Source organism: Spinacia oleracea, chromosome 3, assembly GCF_020520425.1.
Source record: "Spinacia oleracea cultivar Varoflay chromosome 3, BTI_SOV_V1, whole genome shotgun sequence".
Taxonomy (NCBI): Eukaryota; Viridiplantae; Streptophyta; class Magnoliopsida; order Caryophyllales; family Amaranthaceae; genus Spinacia; species Spinacia oleracea.
The window spans coordinates 3,783,893-3,805,234 of NC_079489.1; the positions used below are offsets into that span (position 1 = coordinate 3,783,893).

The following is a 21,342-nucleotide window of genomic DNA, read 5'->3' on the forward strand; positions in this document are numbered from 1 at the left end:
ATTAGTTAGTGACTAAAAATGAGTGTATCCAGATTAGTAAACAATCATTTTCGAAACAAATAAATCTCAAACTTGTCAAAATATAAAGATTTACAAATGAACTTCCTCCATTTCACTCAGCTGAATTTCCCTTAAGCACGTGATGACTCTTCCTGATTGAGAATTGAGCATTATCAAATATCAATCAATTAAACACCTAATTACTTAAATAATCAGCACCAATGAGATTTTGGTCTAGTAGTTAAGATTGAGAGCCATGATATGTCTCAGGTTTGATTCCCCTATTATTATTTAAATATTTGGTAAATTAACTGTTAGATGTTAGTTATTTACTCATTTGCACATTAATTAGTTTATTGTTTTCTATGTACTACTCCAAACATTCCTAAAACAACACGCAGATTAACACAAATGTTACGATTATTCGGAAATAGAGGGAGTATTGGTATTTCTTTCAAACATGTAGACATGTAGTGGGATCCAGCCATCCAGGTTGACGATGACAAACAAAAAAATTGTGTGTGAAAATAAAAAAATGATCGTATTCATAATACGAAAATGATAAAGGTCGCAACACGCGACTTTTAAGCCGTGTCACAATGATGACATGGCATGCTTATGTGTCATGATTTAAATTGGAAACTAAAATATTTAACTTATATAATCTATTATACATGTTTCAAAAAAGGGTAAGAAAATTTTAATATTCTAATTTGTTTCCTTTTTTATATCGATTAATCTATTTACATATTTTCATAAAAAATATTGAATTGATAGTAAAAATATCCTGATGACACATAGCCTACGTGGCGCCTATATGTACCAATTAAACTGCGACACGTAACACTACAAGAATTTGTATCTTTAACGACAACCTAATTACGACGGGTCAAAAATCCCGTCGCAAAAGCCTTTTGCGACGGGGCTAACAACCAAACAATGACGGGAATAACCGTCGCAAATGTTTTTTACGACGGGTTTACGATGGATTTACGACGGGATTTCTATTAACGACGGTCCCCTTTTATGACGGGTTCGCGACAGGAAATCCCGTCGTTAATCAACGATTATTGGCCTTTCGCGACGGGATTTCCCGTCGTTAATAGTACAATTTCTTGTAGTGTAAGATTGTGACAACTAAATATTGTCGCAACTTGCGACTTTTATCATCACCCTTCATAATATGTTAAGTTTGCACTTCCTATGCTATTTTGTACAATTGTACGAGTACGTAGTTTGGTTGTTTACTGTACGTAGTTTCCATATCTTGTTGGATGCTAAAATCATTTCATAAATTTGCTAGCATTTGGTATATTGGACTTTGAATTTTCTTGCTGAGTAAATAAATGATGTACGTAGTACGAGTTAATTACAAGGACGTGTGCGTTATAACCACCCTATGAGCGAAAGGCTTATATGCTGCCAAACAAAGGTACCACAAAATTCTTCTTTCACACTCGACTTTTAACATTATTGTTGCTTATTCAATACGTCTATCATATCGTCCCGGAAATCAATGCATTTATATACGGAGTATACAACTAGTTAGTGATCCGGATGATGCCCCAGATTTTATTATTTTTGTTATTTCGTCTTTGTCTGGTAAAATTATGTATCTTACAAAACTTTGTGTATTTGTTTTATTTTACTTGTTGCCATATTACGTACATAATGTCCTCTAAATATATGAGTACAAACTTTTATATAAGCGGTCTTACACAAAAGACCACCTTGATGTCATATAAGTTAAGCAATGAAATCAATTAGTTAAACACTTGAACTAATTAGTTAAGCATTGAAACAAATTAGTTAAACTATGAAAATAATTAGTTAAGCACTATAACTAATTAATTAAACAATCAAAGTGGTCTTTTCTGTAAGGCGTTCTTACACAAAAGTTGCCGATATATGAGGATTTTTCAGAATAGTTCCTAAGTTCAGATACCTTATTTTTCCAAGTCCTAGTTGATTGGTATTCCATATAAAACTTTATTTTTTCTAATTCACTTATAAACATAAGAAATTTCTTAAAATATCAATTATTATAAATTGCATAACAAAAAATATATATTTTTGAAAAAACACACAATTGATTAGCTAAAGAAGTTGTGCAACAATTAACTTCTTCTTTTATATGTATGATCTGAGTAATTAAGAAAGATTAAGTAAAAAATTTATAATAGGTTATGATTCAAATATATGTTGGACCTAAAAGTTTAATATTTATAAGAATGACTTTTGTCGTTTTTCATTACTTTGGAGTTATACTTTATATCATTGTAGAGATGGTTAGAACTTTACATGCATTATGATTAAGAGGTCATTGGTTTGAATTATTGATAACAACATTTTTTGTGATAATAAAATTGAATATGCATTGTGCGCCCGGCGCGCCCATGACATGACACATCTTCATTATCTTGCCAAATCATAGTGACACATGGCAACGTAACATTCCGTGCATTGAAGATTTAATAAGAGGATGAAGTTTCAGACCTTAATCCTTCATAATTTATTGTCCAATATCTACCGCTGCCTAGAACTTTAGTTGCATCACTTGCATGTAACTTTAGTCTTTATATCAATTCATGTATCAATAATTAATTAACCTTATCAACTAAATGCAAGAATTTGGATTTGCTTAGAAAATTAAACAAGGGTGTGTGCAAAATTGTGTTCGTTTCTTTTTTCTATGAAATGGGTCCATAAATTTCAAATGTTACTATATGGTCTTCATGTTGAGTTACCTTATCGAATAGCTCCTCTTAGACTTGCTAATTTCATGTCGGGTTCTAATTAAATTGATGGAAGGATAATTAGTAGATCAGGAAGAATTGATCTATATACGACTCGAGATCCTAACTCTACTGAAAGCACTTGATTTGAATGATACTCGGCCTGAATGTCTAATTTGGACCCGAACTGAACTGACGCGGAAATAATTACATCTAATAATGAATAGTTTATCATAATGGACAATGAAACGAATATGACCTGATCCAAACCAAAAATTAATCTCAGTTATTCTTCATCCAAGCTTTAAACAATCCAAATTGATCCGACACGAACCCGATTCAAACTAGTCCAGTGATTACTTAGAAAACTTACCCTTCTTTTTTTTCCAAAGTAAATAAAAAAACAAGGGGGTATTTTGGGAAATAGCTCACTTAACCTTCTCAAATCGTTACTTTTCATGGTAACTTTCCTCCACGGCTCCATTCATAATCTTCTAAAGTTGCTGATTTTCCACTCCGATGAACGGGAAATTAAATTCTTTACATAGACAGCAGAAAAATCAGGTCAGGATATCTAAATTAACCCTTTTTCACTTCTTTAAATTCCACAAAATTAACAACTTAATCAAATTGCAGTAATTAAATTTCACTTCTTTGTCATTTTTCTATCTGTCCCTGTTAATATTTTCTAATTATATGCAGATTAGTCAAGGTTCTGTCTTGATTTTTACTGATTATAAAAAATGAAATTAGTAGGATTTTCTGGGGAATTTCCAATTGCTTTTCTCGATTATCTGTTGTTAGCCAGTGGATTGTGATATGATTATTTGTTAAAGTTGGAATTTAATTGCATTTCATCATGGAGAATTGTAGTTTACCCTAGTAGCCTAATTTTGGGGTAGCTATGCTATGGTGATTAGCAAAGAAATATGTAAACTGAAGACGAAATATGACTATGTTATGTTAATCATACACCCAAGTCGTTGTCCCTAAATAATATGTCACATTTTCGTAAAGTATTTCACTAAATTATAATGTTTGTATAAGGGGGTAGTTTTTTTGTGCGCTACTCAAAATCAACATAAGGTGTGCCAAAATCAGTTTGCCGAGTTAATGGAGGTGTGTTAAACTGCCTAAAATCAATATATGGTGTGTCAAAATCAGTTTGCCAAGTTAATGGAGGTGTGCTAAACTGCCTAAAAAATCAATATATGGTGTGTCAAAATCAGTTTGCCGAGTTAATTTGGCCTTTCACTTTGGTTTGGGAGGAAAGTGGTATGAAAAGGCAAAATTTTGGTACATAAAGGTGTAGTAGTGGAAGATAAGAAGGTAAATTACATGAAGATTCCTGTGTTCTCAAAACTTGACTTGGTCTCTGACTCTTCTACAAACAAAGTAACTTGATGAATGATGATGATTCTAAAACCAGGGTCTTTTTTACGCAATGATGATTCATGCATAACCATCTTGACTTATTAGTAGTGTTTACACAACCATGTTTTTATGCATAACCATCTTGACTTATTAATAGTGTTTACACAATCATGCTTTATGCATAACCATGACTTGAATTGCTTTGCTGATTCGTTTCTATAAATATCCAAAACTAGAACTTGATCCATCATTCACATTTCACACAATTGAATTGAACCGTTTGATTTTCATCTGTTCATGTTAGCCGACCCCCAATCATTTCGGGACTAAGGCTTGATTTTCAGTTGTTGTTGTTGTTGTTGTTGCCACACAAAACAAGAAATGGCTTGTTTTCCTCCCATCAAAAACTGTTATTATCAACTCTTGTGTATGCTTTCTTTGTTTTTGCTACCGTGCTTCGTGATGAGTCTTATCGATGGCAATGATGCTATCCGATGTGTGGAAAACGAGAGGAAAGCCCTACTTCACTTTAAACACGAGATTCAAGTTGACCGTTGTGGGTTGCTCTCTTCTTGGGGTGACCACCAAGATTGCTGTCAATGGGAGGGTATCCGCTGCAGCAACCTCACGGGTCATGTAGTAGAGCTGAATCTACGTGGAATACAAACAAACACCCTCAACCATCGTTGTTTAGAAGGTACAATTAGTGCTTCTTTACTTGACCTCAAGCATCTTCAACACTTAGACCTTAGTTTAAACAATTTTCAGCAACAAACCATACCCGTCTTTATTGGTTCACTTACCAGTTTAAACCATCTAAACCTCTCAAATGCTAATTTCAAGGGAGAAATTCCTCACCAACTTGGGAATCTCTCCGAATTAGATTCCCTCGATCTTAACTGTCGTGCTGAACTGAATCCCTATGATCGCCCTTTCGTGAAAAGCTTATGGTGGCTTTCCCGTTTAACTCTTTTGACAGACATTAATTTGAGTGGTATTGATCTTAGTCAAGTCACTGATTGGTTCCATATTGTTAACAGCCTCCCTTATCTAAGAGTCCTTAAAATGAGCGAGTGTCAGCTTTCAGTAACATATCCACCATCACTCTCGTACGTTAATTCCTCGAAAACTCTCAGCATAATCAGCCTTTCTAGCAATAATTTCTTATCCGCTGAAATTTTCAGGTGGTTGTTTACTTTGAAGGGAATTAGTTCAAGCTTGATACACCTTGACCTCTCTTATTGTTTACTCTTAGGTACTCTTCCTAATGATTTAGGTGGAATAACCTCTCTTTCGTATCTTGATTTGAGTTTAAATCTTCTTGGAGGTCCGATTCCTAGCTCAATTTGGGATATGCCTAATCTTTCGTATCTCTCACTAAGTTGGAACGCGTTCGGTGGGTCCATCTCATTTCCTGACAGAATTTCCAGCCATAACCTCACTCATCTTGATCTTTCTGGGAATGGTTTTCAAGTCACTACTCTTTTGAAATCTCTTGGTCATTTATGTGGCATAAAAGAACTCGGGATAACTAGCCAAAACCTCCCCTTTGAGTTTTCCACCATTATGGAATCCCTTTCCGTATGTTCACTCCACACACTAGAGTCTTTAGATTTGAGTAACAACATGGTTCATGGTTCAATTCCTGATATGATCAGTTCATTCTCTTCGTTAAGGGAGTTGTTTTTGTATGGTAACCAATTGAATGGCACGGTTAGTCCAGCCGTTGGGAAACTTTCTATGCTTGAGCAGTTGGATCTTTCTTCTAATACTTTGTCCGACACTCTTTCTGAACACCACTTTTCAAACCTGTCAAGGTTACGGACATTGTATTTGTCAGAAAACTCGGGTCTGGTTGTGAACATCAGTGGTAATTGGACCCCACCATTTCAACTAGACTCCTTAACTCTTGGTTCCTGCAAGTTAGGACCTCATTTCCCGAAGTGGCTTCAGACTCAAACCAATTTCTCCTGGCTCGACATCTCCAATTCCGGGATTTCAGGGCCCATTCCTGTTTCGTTTTGGAAGTCATTACCCTCAAATCTACAACTTCTGGATATGTCTCGTAATAATATTTACGGAGAAATTCCAGAAGTTTCCATCACCTTTGACTTCCTACCCCGGATAAACTTGAGTACAAACCATTTCAGTGGTGCAGTTCCATCCTTTCTTGTAAATGCTTCAATGTTGTACCTAGACAAGAACATGTTTTCTAACCTGATTCCTTTCTTGTGCCCAAAATCCAAAACCGCTATAACTTTTTTAGACCTTTCAAGCAACTTATTCTCAGGTGAACTCCCAGATTGTTGGAAGTTTTTTGACCAATTAACAACCCTTTACTTGGATAACAACAATCTCTCAGGAAACTTGCCACCATCCATCAGTGAACTGAACAACCTCCAAGCTTTACATATGCGCAACAATAGACTTTCCGGTGAAATATCCAAACCTTTGAAGAATTGTTCGTCGTTGGTTATTCTTGATTTGGCTATAAACTCATTGAGTGGGAATATACCACCCGGGATTGGGACTAGTTTAAGAAATCTCGGTGTTCTTATCCTTCGAAGCAATAACTTTGTCGGGGGTTTACCTTCTAGTCTTTGTAAACTTTCTTACCTCCAAATCTTGGATCTTTCAAACAATCACATCTCCGGAACCATTCCAACATGTGTATACAATCTTACAGGAATGAGAAACAAAACCGATCTTTTACCAGTCATTGGTAAGACGGGGATTTATGGTTCATCTGATTCTGCTAAGCTTATGTGGAAAAGAGAAGAACAGAGTTTTAGCAACTCTTTGGGTCTTGTAAAATCCATTGATTTTTCAAACAACATGCTAAAAGGTGAAATTCCTGAAGGAATTTCATTTCTTACTGGTCTTGTTTCTTTGGATTTATCAGGAAATGATCTGAATGGGAGTATTACTCCTAATATAGGAGAGTTGACATCATTAGAACTACTTGATTTGTCAAACAACAGACTTTCTGGTAAAATCCCTGTAACTCTAGCCGAACTGAGTACTTTGGCGATCTTGGATTTGTCGAATAATAAATTATCTGGAAGAGTTCCGATGGGTACTCAGTTACAATCGTTTAATGCTTCGGCGTATTCTGGGAATTCCGGGCTTTGTGGTGACCCGCTCCCCAAATGTGCAGGGGATATACCATCTGTTAGTCCAGTGAATGGAAATGGTATCACTCAACATAAGGAGAGTGATGATGTTTTTCCTGGGTTGTACATAAGCGTGTTGCTCGGGTTTATCGTAGGGTTTTGGGGAGTTTGTGGAACTCTGGTGATCAAAACGTCGTGGAGGCGTGCTTATTTCCGGTTCTTTGATGACATGAAAGAAAGGCTCTATGCTGTTATTACTGTGAAGAAAAGCACAGCTTCGAGGAATTCTTGAACCTTATTGGTAAATCTTTCTCTTTTACTACGGCTCCGTTCTATTCGACTCATTTTGTCTGAATTTATATTAACTGTACTTATCTGAACTTAATTTATCCGAAAAAAACTTATTTATTTGTGTGTTAAAATGTCTTATTTTTTCTGAAAGTAACTGAACTTAATTGAACGTATTTTGTCTGAAATACGTCAAAATAAGTCGAACAGAATAGAGCCGTACATGTTCAATTCTTGATGTTGTATCATGGATCGATATTGTATCTAATGCTTTACTCGGATTAGCAAGAAACAAAATGTTGTTCTGAAAATGTCATTGCTTAGTTACGTACTTACGTTGCCTGCGTTTTCAATACATAACTCTTCAGTTCACTCAACTCTTATTTTCTACAGGGGAGTGCTTTTGTTGCTGCATGCCTGCATGAGTTTCTTACAGTATATAACAACTCTCATTTTTGCTATTAGGTAAGCAAATTTACAAATTTCCTCTTAATAAACTAATTACGTTCTTAATTCTAATCGTATGGTCGTGTCAAGTACTTGAACTCTTGAAGCATTAACTCTTCTCTTTCGATTTTCCTTTTTCGTGCAGTAGCCAGTAATCCAGTATATATGGTCTTAGCAGAGATGTCCTTAGCAGCTTGGATTGTTCTTTATCTGAAGATCAACATTAGGGTAAATGCGAATATTAGATTCTCCGTAGTAGATTTTAGTTATACTAGCTTCTAGTGGCGGATCTTGGCCAAAAAAAGGGTTTGAAACCTCAACTCCTCAAGATCTTACTGAATATAAGCACATTCAATCAATTTGTCACTGGCATTTTATGTATACTTGTATTATTTTTAGCTTGAAACTTATCATGGGTTAGCTTCTTGTATCATTGCAAGGAAGAATGTAGTATGAGTTTTACGCAATTTTCCGTTTTTCATAGGCGGAAAAAGTAGTGATGATCGACAACATTCAATCTCAAATCTTATGTACCATCGGAAAGCTTTAAATGTTAGGGGTGTTGGCTAATTGTCTTTTTTTTTTTTTTTTTTGAAGGAGTTGGCTAATTGTCTTGAACATGTGAGAAGAAAAATAATAAAATACAAATATTATCTTTCATATGAAATCCCAATCTCATGCCAAAGTGAGGAGGATGAGTAGATCAGACAGGCTTGGGCTGGGCTGGGCTGGGCTGGTAGTGGGCCGGTGGCACTTGTTTTGTTTCAGGCTGTTTTCCTTTTTCTTCTATTTGGTTTAAGTGGGGCGAGTCCGCGAGTGGCTTATAGTCTTATAGTACTAATGTAAAATGCCCAACTTAATAAAAGTGAAATTACTTCGTTGTCCCTGATGGAGGATTGATCCCATAGTTGTGACTTGTGAGACCATGTACGACTCTTTTTCACAATAGTAAAGACCAATTGGCAATTAACATATTGCCAGATTAGTTAAAATGTGTCGTACGGATGTAATATAATATCTTGCTTTGATTTAATGTATCTTGAATACTCCCCCGGGTTTATTGTGGATTTTGTTTGGAGGATATACCTACTTGAACTCTTGTAACTGTTAGAGTTTTTATTTAATATCCCTTGCTTGCAGCAAAAACAAAAAAATTACAAGTTTGTTAACTAACATAAGTTGGTGAAATTGGTGATTAACTATCCTTGTGACTTGAGGTCAAAGGGTGAAGCCACATCAACTGCAAAATGTTAAGAGTTGTTCGAGTGTAAACTTGCATTGATGAGCAGTATGCTTACATTGAACTTGACAAACCCATCGATATTTCTTCCTAAAAGTGATTACTCGGTTAGTGATAGGAGGAGTAACACATTAGTCTGAACTCACACGTGTGTTATTTTCTAAACACTTAGGATGATGAAATTATGTAGCGAACATCTTAATGTTTTAAAAGTTCCCTCTAACCATCAACAATATTCGAACTTTTTTAAGTATGATGATATATAGGAAAATTATTTTAAAACCTTAGTTAATTCTCTAATGCTTACAAGTATATATGATCAACACGTAATATATACTAAAATACACATATCATCTCCTGGTGTGTCCTTAAATTTTATTTATTTTTTTAAAAATAAAATTTTAATCAATGAATCTTTTAAAATATCTAACTTTCTGATTTTTTTTTTCTTATTTTTTTTTCAAAATTACGATTTCATGTGTATTATGAAATGAATCTAACATAATATAATAATACTAATTTAAAAAATATAGGTCAGCAATGGAAACAAGTGTTTTTATTATTATTTTCTTCCATTTTATGTAGCGGGTACGGGTATGGTTACAGTTAGACCTGTTAAAAATCGACCCGGCCCGAAAACCGACCCGAACCCGACCCGAAAATACTGGGTCCTGAACAAGATTTTGTGACCCGTAACCCGATTTTATCCGAACCCGAACAACCCGAAAAGGAATGGGTCAAAACCCGACCGAATGAAAATCATTGTATTTATAGTAATAAATGAGATTATGAGAAAATTTAAGCATAATAGACAAGTTGTTTTTACTATTGTTCTGTGTAATATGAATTTAATTTGAATTATACGTCATTTTATGGTTGAATTTGACTAAATATAAACCTGTGTAGGAAAATTTGTTAATTTGTGCCCATATTTTGTATATTTATCACCTAAATTAATGAAAATATAATGCGCGTTTCAATATCTCTCAACCCGTTGGGTCGACCCGAACCCGAAAGTTCTGGGTCTTGAACAAGCATTTGTAAACCCAAACCCGAAAGTGACCGACCCGATATAACCCGAACCCGAAAATAATTTTTTACAACCCGACCCGACCGACCCGTTTGACAGGTCTAGTTACAGACTTACAGTTATGGATATCATTCAATTTTAAAAGAAACAGTTACCTGATAAAGGTATGATAAGTTTTTTTTTCTAACCTTAGTGTTTTTGTCGAAACTCTAAACACCTAAGATTGTACTAATCACTTTATAATTCGAATAAAATAATAAAATTCTCTAATTTTCCAACTACTCATAATAAAAAAAATATGATTTTGTTTTATTAAAAATATTTTAATTAAATTAGTCATAATAGAAAAAACAAATTATCTAGTCTCGTCCGTGCGTTGCACGGGACCTAACCTAGTCTATTATCTATTACTATATACTAAAAGAGACACCAGGAATGACACGTGTCATTTCCTGGTGAAAAATTTTCCCGCCAAAAACTCTTTCCTTAAAAGACATATTTATTTTATTCTTTTTTATTTTCTCTCCTTTTGTATAAATGTTTATATATGGAAAAAAAATATAGGATTATGGAATATGCCATTATAAATTTTGGTAAAATTTTAGTCAAACTGTCATGTCAATGATAGAAAATATTCTTACTCGATATTTTGGTCAAATTAGCATATTAAATATATCAAATATTTTAGTCAGATCATCATATTAAACTTATAAAATATATAATACGTACTAAGTTAAAATATGATAAAATGAGTATATTCGAGATTATTAATTACGCAATAGATTTAAAAGATAAATAATTCAATTAAAAATTTTATAAAAAAGATAGTCAAATAATAATTTTTAAATATCCGTGCGTGCACAGGACCTAATCTAGTTATTGATTATTTGCAAGTTTGTACCGGTTCAGTAGGGTCTCTACTTCTTAAATCTTAAACTAATAAAAAAAATGTTATATTAAGGACAATGATAGAGTGACCCTAAGGGTTGGTAACCCTTTCAATATTGAATTTTGATTGGTTACAAATACATTGAAACTTTACATATAACACACTCTCTCTCCAATTAATTATGCTTATATATTATTTTATGTTATATTTTTTTAGGGTTGTCAACCCTTAGGGTCAACCAAACATTTTCCGTTATACTAATGTGATGTTTTCGAAACTCAATGATACCTTGAGAATGAATTAATTAATTGTCTCTACACCGGTACATTGGACTCGGACATATCAACATATCCTAAGTTACTATGATCAGTAATTACTCCAATTAAACAATAATTATCTTCGTTAATGTCAAAATTAACAAGTACATTTGTTATTAAGTTAAACATTAGCCTAATCTAGTTATAAACATAGACACAAATCAACAAAGAAACAGAGCAAATCTATTGATTAATGTTAAAATAAGAATAGGTTGTTCAATTGTTGGGAGCATTGATTAATGCGTTGTCTAAATGCATAGCATTGTGCTCTTGAAACTCATTATCTACCATTTTAGCTTATCATAAGGTTGTCTCACTAATTTTCCTTAAGTTTTGGAATATTTGGATCTTCTTAGATTTCCTTTTCTTTCCTTTTTAAGTATGCCACTTTGGTTCTCCACATTTTTCTTGCTCAAGCTAGATCTCATAGTAAGGAAAAATACTCTTATTTTATCCTCATTCTGTATTTATGGGTCTCGATCTCATAGGTGTTTGGTCATGAGAGATTTGGAGAAAAAAGAGATTTTGATCGAGGTGAAGTAGAGGTTTGATAATTTCAAAAAGGTTAAAAGGAGTGTTTGTTTGTGAGAGTTTTGGGATGAAAAAGCTCAATATATGAGTTTTTTTTTTTTGTATTAGAGGTTTAAAGATGTGGGTGTAAATCGACAGTTTTATCCTAATATTGTCTGTAATTACAACTTTTATCAACCTACTCCCTTAGTGTCAATGTTCTTAATGGTCATTTCATACGTTAAATAGCTAATAGAGTAACAACTAAGAACAACTTTATCAAATGCTTTACCAAAACAGTTAATTCCACTAATTAGTCAAAACAACTAATACAAACAGCTAGCAACTACTCCATTCAACTACTCTGTAACAACTTAATGGTCATTTCATACATTAAATAGCAAATAGAGTAACAACTAAGTATAACTTTGCCAAATACTTTACCGAAACAGTTAATTCAACCAACTAGTCAAACCAGCTAATACAAACCGCTAACACCTACTCCAATCAACTAACAACTTATTGCCTAACAACACCCTAATCTTATCCTTATTTCTCATACCAAACCTTATGTATGCCTCTATGCCCCTATGAGTGTTGTGGAGTATTATTCGTACTTTCATATTTCTTGCATAGTATTCGGGTTACTTATGATGAGGCCTTAGAAAGTAAGTAGATCAATTGTTGGGGTGGAATGTAGTTGTCAACAAATATATGATGGGAATACTGACTAATATGGTTCATCGCACTTTGGAAACTATAAGGCCTATAAACACTTCCACAATTTCAAAAACCTTCATAATTACTTCACAATAGTATCAAGTATGATTGTATGAACTTGAATCTTGAAACTTGAAAGGTGCCACTAGTCTTTCACGGCAACTACTCTTAATTCTCTTAAACAATCCCAAGTGCCACGAATTATACACCACAAGAATGCTTTTATTTGTTTATTAAGGAGTAAATAGGGTTAAAGATGATCGTGAGTCGTGCTGAGTGTAAGTGTCATGGGCCTGAATGGGTCTGGACCATACAAGATCCACTTGTTTCGTATCGTATTGTGTCGCGCCCAAAATTTTAAAAGGGGGCTAGGCAAACCTAAGCCCACATGTCCTAGTGTCACGAATAAGCTTAATTTCACTAAATTTAACACATTTTGTTGTGTTGCGTCTTATCGTGCTTTTTACCAAAGAATATGGTTTGTGCCCAGCACATATCTTCATGGTTGTACTTTTTTGTTGTCGTGTTTTTTTTTGTCCTGAGTCGGGTCATGTCGTGCCTTGGGACAACCAAGTTCATTGTCATCACTACGGAGGGTCCTTGTACCACATAGAGGTACATTCATGCTCGTAACATATACGGAGTACGAAGTTTATATATCTCCAGATAAGTGAGTTGGTTGTAAAAAAAAATAAAAAAAATTAGTAAGTTAAGTTTGGCTTAGTGGAAATGACACCACCTTCTGACTTTGAGATAGGTTTGGAGTACAACCCCATAAGAGACAAGTTAGATGAGAGTAACACTTTATCCTTCCCCATTTTTTCAAGGTGTACTAAAGTGTCTAATTTGTTAACTCGAGTCAAATTAATTTGTGAGGAGTTCGACCCCGATAACAGTCATCGGGAAAAAAAATCAAAAAATCAAGAAATACAAAGTCAACTGCACTTAACTGAATATTACTAAATTGAACTTAATTTCCCTATAATTCAACCAAAAAAAACATAATCTTACAATCAAAATTCAAATATGTGTACCATTATTTCAAAACAGGACGGTAAGTCACTATGTTGTGTGGTGCCAATTTTGGGTCGAAGTTGGGCCAAAGTGTATCAAGTTATCCATGAAGTCTATTGTCCTAGAGAAAAAAGGGTGTCAACTATTTTTTTTTTTTTTTTTTTTACATACAGTAAAACTGTAAAAGTACTCCATAAAATTTAAGACAGGTAAATACTCCCTCCATTTCTTTTTTATCTTCCTGTTTCTATAAATGTCGTTTCTATTTGATCTTCCTGTTTCTATTTTGGGACATGACTTTTTACCATAAATTTCCCCACCATCCCTTATTTAATTCATTCACATTTCCTATTCACCCACCCAACCCCACTTTTATGATTTTTTATTACTTTCATAAAAATATCTTCTCTCTCCTTCATTTCTTTATTACTTTCTTCATTTATTTATTATTTTCTCTTACACCAAATCATTACTCTTACACCCAATCATTAAAAAATTCTAGTTTCTGAATTTCCACCCAAAACTCCAAACAGGAAGATCAAAAAGAAACGGAGGGAGTAGATAATACGAATATGATAAATAAATGCAACAGAAGCCTGAGTGGAAAAAAGTGTGATAATTTAATTTAGGCATGAATGAAATATTGAATAGGCAGGGAGATAGCTAAGTACGTAGGCGCGCAGGGAGTTACAGAAATGAGCGGGTATTACGTGCTTTAGACGCCATCAGCGTGACTATCCACTCGCTCCTCCTGACTACTAGACGTACTCCTTTGACCGTACATAGCTTTTACCTCGAATTGTTACCGTTTTACACCTTTCAAATCTGCAAAGTAAATTTAATTTACCACTCCATTTTAAAATTGACGCCATCAGCGAAACTTCATTGAGTTTATAAGTGCACCAAATTCTCCTCCTCCTTATTGGGTTTTCCGGACGCATTTCGTATTTCTCTAAAATTTACAAAAATTCAAATGAGCAAATGAAAACCATAATGATACAGTACAATCCTATACCAATGATTCAACGAGGTCTTGATACAATGGTTAAAACTTAAAACATAGAATCCTGTTGTTAATACTACGACGCTCAAAAAGTTTTGTGTCCAATGATAATGCGTTCTCAAAGTCTTGATTAAAATGAAATAATGTGTCCAAGATTGGATCTTATTTGAATTCATTAGACTAGAAGATCGAACCAAATTTGACATGTAAAGTTCTGTTTGTTTCAACTTATTTTGATTTATTTCAGCAAAAATAAATTGAAGTACGTTTACATAAGTTTAGATAAGCCCAGTTCAGTAAAAAATAGTTAATCGAACTCACCTGCTCCTTATTAGGTTGACCAGACCCATTTCGTATTTTTCTGAAATTTAACAAAAATGCAAAAGGGCAAATGAAACCATAATGATACAGTACAAATCCTATACTAATGATTCAACGAGGTCTTGATATGGTGGTTAAAACATAATGATACAGTACAAATCCTATACTAATGATTCAACGAGGTCTTGATATGGTGGTTAAAACATAGAATCTCATTGTTAATGGTTTCGAATCCCATCTCCCTGTTTATAGTTTATATTCCGTTGTAGTTGATTCGTACCATAAAAAAATACTTTGTATAGTACTACTATGTTCAAAAAGTTTTGTGTCCAATGATAATGTTCTCTTCACCTGGAAATTTGGAATCTTCTTATTTAACTAGAAAATTTATGTATTTGACATGTAAAGGTCTGTTTATTTCAACTTATTTTGACTTATTTCAGCAAAAATAAATTGAAGTACGTTTACATATGTTTAGATAAGTCTAGTTCAGTAAAAATACGTTTTTCAGACAATTTCAAACACAAAAAAGTTAATTTTCTGCAAAAGTAAATTCACATAAGTTCAGATAAGTATTTCAGTTAAATCAAACAGAAACTAAGAAAGAAAACTTGTCACACGAGTACATAATAATAAATTTACTGGACATGATTAAAACTGCTCAAAATCTCTTGATAGTGATTACTGATTAATGATAAATCATGAAATAGCAATTGTCTGTTGATTTAGTGGTGATTGGGGCTGAACTTGGTAGGAAGGACCCGTTTTCGATCCCCCGCAACAACAATTCAGAGGGGACCCTGAAACCTGTCCACCCAGAACTCGCCCAGAATTCAGATTAACTCTAAAGGTGAACTGGGTGCTACCAAAAAAAAAAAAAAAATAAATAAATAAATAAAATCATGAAATAAAGGGAGCAAATACATAACGTCATTACAAAATATTAAAAACGGTGTTGGAATTTGCAAAATAAATGCAGTCAAATTACATCATCCCTATTGGAATCAAACTGCAACACTACGACTCTACGAAGCCTGTTACTATCGTACCGGCTCTTACACGACTGATGCTCTCTTGCATTTCCTGTCAAAAAGATGATAAGTTTCGTTTCATGCTCAGCTTTGACGTTCAAATATTTTAACTCATTTTTATTCTTTCTTTTTCATTTTAAATACAGAATATAAGTATCAAAATTAAATAAATAAAAGTCTTTTTTTTATTAGAAAAAAATATTATAGACAGATCGATAAATTGTGCGTTCTTTTCGCCTTATAAAAGTAAGTTTTATATCTCATAAGTTTAGATAAGTTGCAATCAGATCCTATAAGATCAATAAATTTCATTCAGATCACATTATTCCAATCAGCTCTAACAAGTTTACTCGATGAAGTATATTCCCATGTCGGATATAGTCAACAAAACGATAAATAGGCTAAAAACAAACATTAAAGGACAAAATCAATTTTTTTGAAAAATGACATATGTTTTTGAAAAATTACATCGCTTTTTGAAAAATGGCATCTGTTTTTTAAAAATGGCATATGTCTTTGAAAAATGATATCATTTTTAATGTTTGTCTTATCCATATTTCGTCGTTTTATGGGATGGGATGTATTTGCTAAATACATCATTAAGATGTGCCTCTTCGCCCTTAGTTTACTCTGATCGGGTCCAATAATCCCTTCAAATTTAATTAGTTCAGATGAGTTCAATTCAGGTTTCATTTAGTGAAGAGAACGCTCCTCCGGAATATCCTTTCAAGTAAAGAACAATAGAATACGAATAAGTATGGTGGAGTAAAAGAATAGGGTAAAGGAAGAAGGAAAAAAAATATGAGGAAGAATTTTCTCTTTTATTTGATGGGAAAAAAGAATGAGGAATTGATGTTAGTTAGAGAAGAAGTGAGTTGAGCTTTGGAAAGTGGTTTCTAAAAGATTGACTAACCTTCCTTTTATTTCTTTTCTTTTTCTTTTCCTTTTTCTTTAGCTCTTTCTCTTCTTTTGTTTTTCATGCCAAAAAAATTAATTTTTGCTTTAAAAGCTTTTTTGTGGCATATATGCTTAATAAAGATTAAAGAACACAACATTATTGAAACAAAAATCAATCTTTATCTTTTAAAGAAAATTAATCTTTATCTTGTGAAGAAAATTACCTTTATCTTATGTAGAAAATTATCTTTATATTTTAAGCATCTTATTTGTTTTTCATTTAGTCTAATTTTTCATGGATGTCACTTGAGGTTAGACTTGTCAAATTGGTTCGATTGGGTTGGATTTAGATGGGTGAACCAAATTTGAGTTTGGAACTTTTTTTTGTTCCCAGTAAAATTTTAGTGCGTTATTGTGATATGTTAATAACTTGTGTCATTTTTGTCGAATTCTATACGTTGTTAGTTACCCAATTTCGGTCAATCAGTTTCAATTTCGACTTTTAATCTACACATAAATAGAAAATAAAAAAAATCACGGATTTCCAAATTTTCAAGTATTTTTTCAAGTTTATTTTGACTACTATACTATTGATTTGATCTAATTTTACAGGTCTACTTGAGATTATTTCAATGAGTTTAGCTAAACAATAGCTTGGTGTTTCTTAGTGAATTGATTTTTCCTCTTCTTTTACATGATTCTACTGGATATTGAATTTAGGTGAAAAGAATGGCTTCTTGCTATTGTTCATACAAGACATTCAACCAAATTAGGCTCATACAAGTAACATGATAATATTTAATACCCGAATTAAATTAAATGCCTAGATTGCCAATTTGTGGTACGTTCATATTTAGTTGTGTTAGCCTTGAATCGGTCAAGCCCCTTACTACAACTCCCCAACACGGGGATATTTTACGGTATCTGTTATTCTAGACTAGGGTTATCTGTTTTGGGCCTATTTTCTGGGCTTTTCCGCATCTGCCTAGAGAGTACTATATAAACTCTCTAAGTCATAACCTAGTCGTATTATTTAATTACGTTATTTAATCTTTCTTTGCATCCGTTATTACAAGTTGGTCAACTAGCTAGAACTTCCTCACTAAATCGTACTAGGTACATAAATAAATATAGTAGGAAAATTGCCCGTACATCATTTTAAAAGGAGTCCATATCTTGATAGATCAACATAGCCACAAGAGCATCTCAAAAAGCCTGGCCAGTTTTGTTCACGGGCATATTTTAGCTAGTATCAACGGGCTAAAAGTAAAATACTCGATTCCAATTTGTACTCAATGGTCGAGAAACAAAACCACCATAAAAGTCCATAATGTGAAGTTGTACAATTTTGTGAATCAACCACTTACCACTTCAGAAGTTCATAGCCCAATAACCCTCATGAAAATGTCATGCTGAATCACGGACTCGTAACAGTTGCAACAATTGCTAATTCTTCATCATTTCCAAAACACAACAAAAAATGAAAAAGATGCACAAAAATTTACAAAAATACCATATCATCATTAACAAACAGTTAAAAAAGCTTTACAAGACGACTCAAGTGACCTAAGCTCACTCGTCACTCATCCACTGGTCATCATCATCTAAATTCGTTCAAAATCATCACTCCTAACAAACTAAACTCACCTAATCTCAAAATCATCTCTCTCAAATACAGAGATATTCACCAAACTATGCTTTCCTAATTATGATTAAACCAACAATGGGAGAAGATTTTCCCGCCACTTTCTCTCTCCTAAATACGGAGTACAATAATCAAACAAAAGTTTACAGGCAGCAACCACTAATCATTTCATCTTCTTTTTTTTTCTTCAGATTATGTCTGACACTTGAATTGACTTCTCATGTGATGGATCGCTGCTACATCTCGATAATGACGAATGTCCTGCAATTTTATCAAACATAATTTAATTAATTAATAAAATTTCAAATTACTGACACTTAAACTGTTTAAACATCGATATTTGAATTATTACATATTCGAAAAATAATGTAATTAAATATTGGTTGTTACCTTTTGAAGTGGTGAAAGAGCGTTTGCAGTGTAGAATAGCGCCTTCAATGCCGTCACAAGGATGGTCGTTTCTCGCCGGGAAACTCGCCGGAGACGGAACGATCATCGCTGAAGCTGATTTGCTCTTTCCTAGCTGCTTACATTTCGCTTTGAATCGACTGCTCTCTTTCTCCTTCTTCAGCGAAGAAAATGGCGTCGCCGTCGTCGACGACTGTCTTGTTGGAGAAGAAGCGGTTTTCTCGCCGTCGATACACTTTCTCGAGGTTTTCGGCTTGATGAGGTTTAGAAATGTTTTTTGAACGGCGTCTTTGGAGAAACGTTTCGACGATTCTGTTAGAGCGTCGGAGCTCTGTTTTTCGATCTTCGGACTGGTGGAAACGTTTGAGCTGTTGCTGCGACTCCGAGTGAATTTCGGAACTATTGATCCGTCTTCGATTCTGAACTTGACTGTGAACAGGCTTGAACTGTTACGTTTTGGAGAAGAAGTCGATGAAACGCTCTCCGTTTCGAAAATCTCATCAACGCGCTTCGACTTCTTGTTGAGTTTGCCGAACATGAAGACTCGGAGTTTCGGAGACGCCGATCGAAGAATTGAAATCGGAGATTGAGGTTTGGACTTCATTTTCGGCTTAGATTCTCTCTCATCTTCGCAATTATAGAAGTTCTCTGATGAATTCTTCGAACAAGGAGAAGTGAGAGAGAATTTGGAGTCGTAAGCCGGCAATGCGAGCTCCAGTTCGAAGAATGAGTCATCGTCATCGTCGCTCTCTTCTGTGAGATGATCGGAAATGGTGGATTCAGTGATGGTTTCAGCGGCATCTCCGTCGCTAGCGGTGGTTCCTGCGGCAACTTTAGAAGTGCTAGATTTCCAGAATTTTAGCATCGTTAATACCTCCATTGTTGGTCGTTGGTGAATATTTGAGTCAAAATCTGTTTGTTTGAAGGAGGAAAAAGAGGGAGAGAGGAGAGAGAAAGTGTTGAATTGATTTTGTCTGGCCGTGTAGGGAAGAGGAGTGACGAGGGGGGTATTTATAGAGAGGAGGAAAAAGAGATTTTTTTTTTCTGTTTTCTTTTTTTATTCGGGAGGGGATGGGAAGTATTCGTTTTCCTCTTCCTTTTTTTTTTGGTATTTTATTACTTTTAAAAATTGAAGGAAGAATATTCTTCCTTAAAAATAGTCTTTTTCAATTCTGTTGAGATTATGAAATAATTAATATGTGTATAAATAACAAATGTACATAATATTTGAAATTATCTAAGGAGTATACATGTCACTTTCCTGGTATAAAATTTTCCCGTCAAAAACCACTTTTCTAAAAAGTGTATCTGTTTTAATTTTATTTTTATTATCTATCATTTTTTATAAATTATTTAATTATTTATGTATGGGAAAAATATTAGTTTATATACTACGGCAATAATAGATACAACATAATAATAATTTTGATAAATATATTTTAGTAGTAATATTTTAGTCAAATCGGTACATTAATAATGAAAAATACATTCACTTGAAATTTTGGTAAAGTTACCATTACGCATTTAAAATATGCATAGATGAATACATTGAAATGGATATGTTCAAAATTTTATAATGATGCAGTAGTTTGAAAATATTTCAGTTAAATATTTTGTGAAAAAATTGATCAAAATTCGTGTGTGCACAAGATCTAATATAGTTTTCGTCTAAATTCGTGTATAAATGATAAATGTACATAAAATTTTGAACTTATTTCATATAAATTTGTTTATGAAATAAACTCATTTGTGTATAGGTGTTAGACGTGAATATATAGTCAGGCCAGCCTAAAATCGGGCTAACATTACAGATCATTTGGGTTGAAATATATGGAGGGTTATCAAATTGGGTCATTGGTCTGTTACAAGTCATGTCACTTGGGGTTATAATCGGATAATGTTTTGTAAGGGATCATTGTGCTCATGCATGCGGATTGAATGTGTGAATCAGTTTTTGTCAAATGATGGTCAGAGCGGTTCAATTTTCTAGTCATGTACAAGGTCAAGTCAGACTTAATAGTCATGCCAAAATTAAGGCTCTAATTCCATCCAAAAAAAAAAGGCTCTAAGCCAAAATGTTCTTTTGTTTATGGTTCTTTCTATTTTTGAGCCAAAAATAACAATTGTTCTATCTATTATTTGACCTATTTCCTCCGAACTAATCTAATACTAATTCGAATTATCAAGACTTATATGAAATTATCTTGTTCGTAATTTGCAGAGTCGGTAAGAATGTTGTAACTTATTTCTCCAGAACTTATATTACACGATCATTAGAGAGTAACTTTTCATTTGAAAGATAATTATCAATTAATTTAATAATGTTATGTACATGTATTTTTTATTTTTTTTGAAGATAG

At 33.6% G+C, this 21,342-nt stretch overlaps 2 protein-coding genes across 3 annotated transcripts; one reads left to right on the plus strand and one right to left on the minus strand.

Moving 5' to 3' along the window:
- The first annotated feature begins 3,305 nt into the window (after positions 1-3,305).
- LOC110779624 (receptor-like protein EIX2) lies at positions 3,306-8,500 on the plus strand. 2 transcript variants are annotated; one of them, XM_021984114.2, is made up of 3 exons: positions 3,306-7,523; positions 7,904-7,975; positions 8,103-8,500. In XM_021984114.2, the coding sequence occupies exon 1, from the start codon at positions 4,491-4,493 to the stop codon at positions 7,512-7,514; it is 3,024 nt and encodes a 1,007-aa protein (XP_021839806.2). In that variant the 5' UTR covers positions 3,306-4,490; the 3' UTR covers positions 7,515-7,523; positions 7,904-7,975; positions 8,103-8,500. The 2 variants fall into 2 exon arrangements, with proteins under 2 accessions (XP_021839806.2, XP_021839813.2); XM_021984121.2 differs by having other exon boundaries at positions 8,106-8,500.
- Positions 8,501-18,429: 9,929 nt separating this feature from the next.
- LOC110779377 (membrane-associated kinase regulator 5) lies at positions 18,430-19,960 on the minus strand. The gene is made up of 2 exons (XM_021983900.2): positions 18,965-19,960; positions 18,430-18,835 (listed from the first exon to the last, which is right to left on the minus strand). Exons 1-2 carry the CDS (start codon positions 19,860-19,862, stop codon positions 18,762-18,764), a joined length of 972 nt encoding a protein of 323 aa, XP_021839592.1. The 5' UTR covers positions 19,863-19,960; the 3' UTR covers positions 18,430-18,761.
- Positions 19,961-21,342: the final 1,382 nt, after the last annotated feature.

Bases quoted from the DNA above. Each gene is read 5' to 3' on its own strand.
- LOC110779624 (XM_021984114.2), top strand. From the start codon at position 4,491: ATGGCTTGTTTTCCTCCCATCAAAAACTGTTATTATCAACTCTTGTGT.
- LOC110779377 (XM_021983900.2), bottom strand. From the start codon at position 19,862: ATGGAGGTATTAACGATGCTAAAATTCTGGAAATCTAGCACTTCTAAA. The intron at 18,836-18,964 runs GTAACAACCAAT...ATAAAATTGCAG, and splicing joins CTCTTTCACCACTTCAAAAG to GACATTCGTCATTATCGAGA.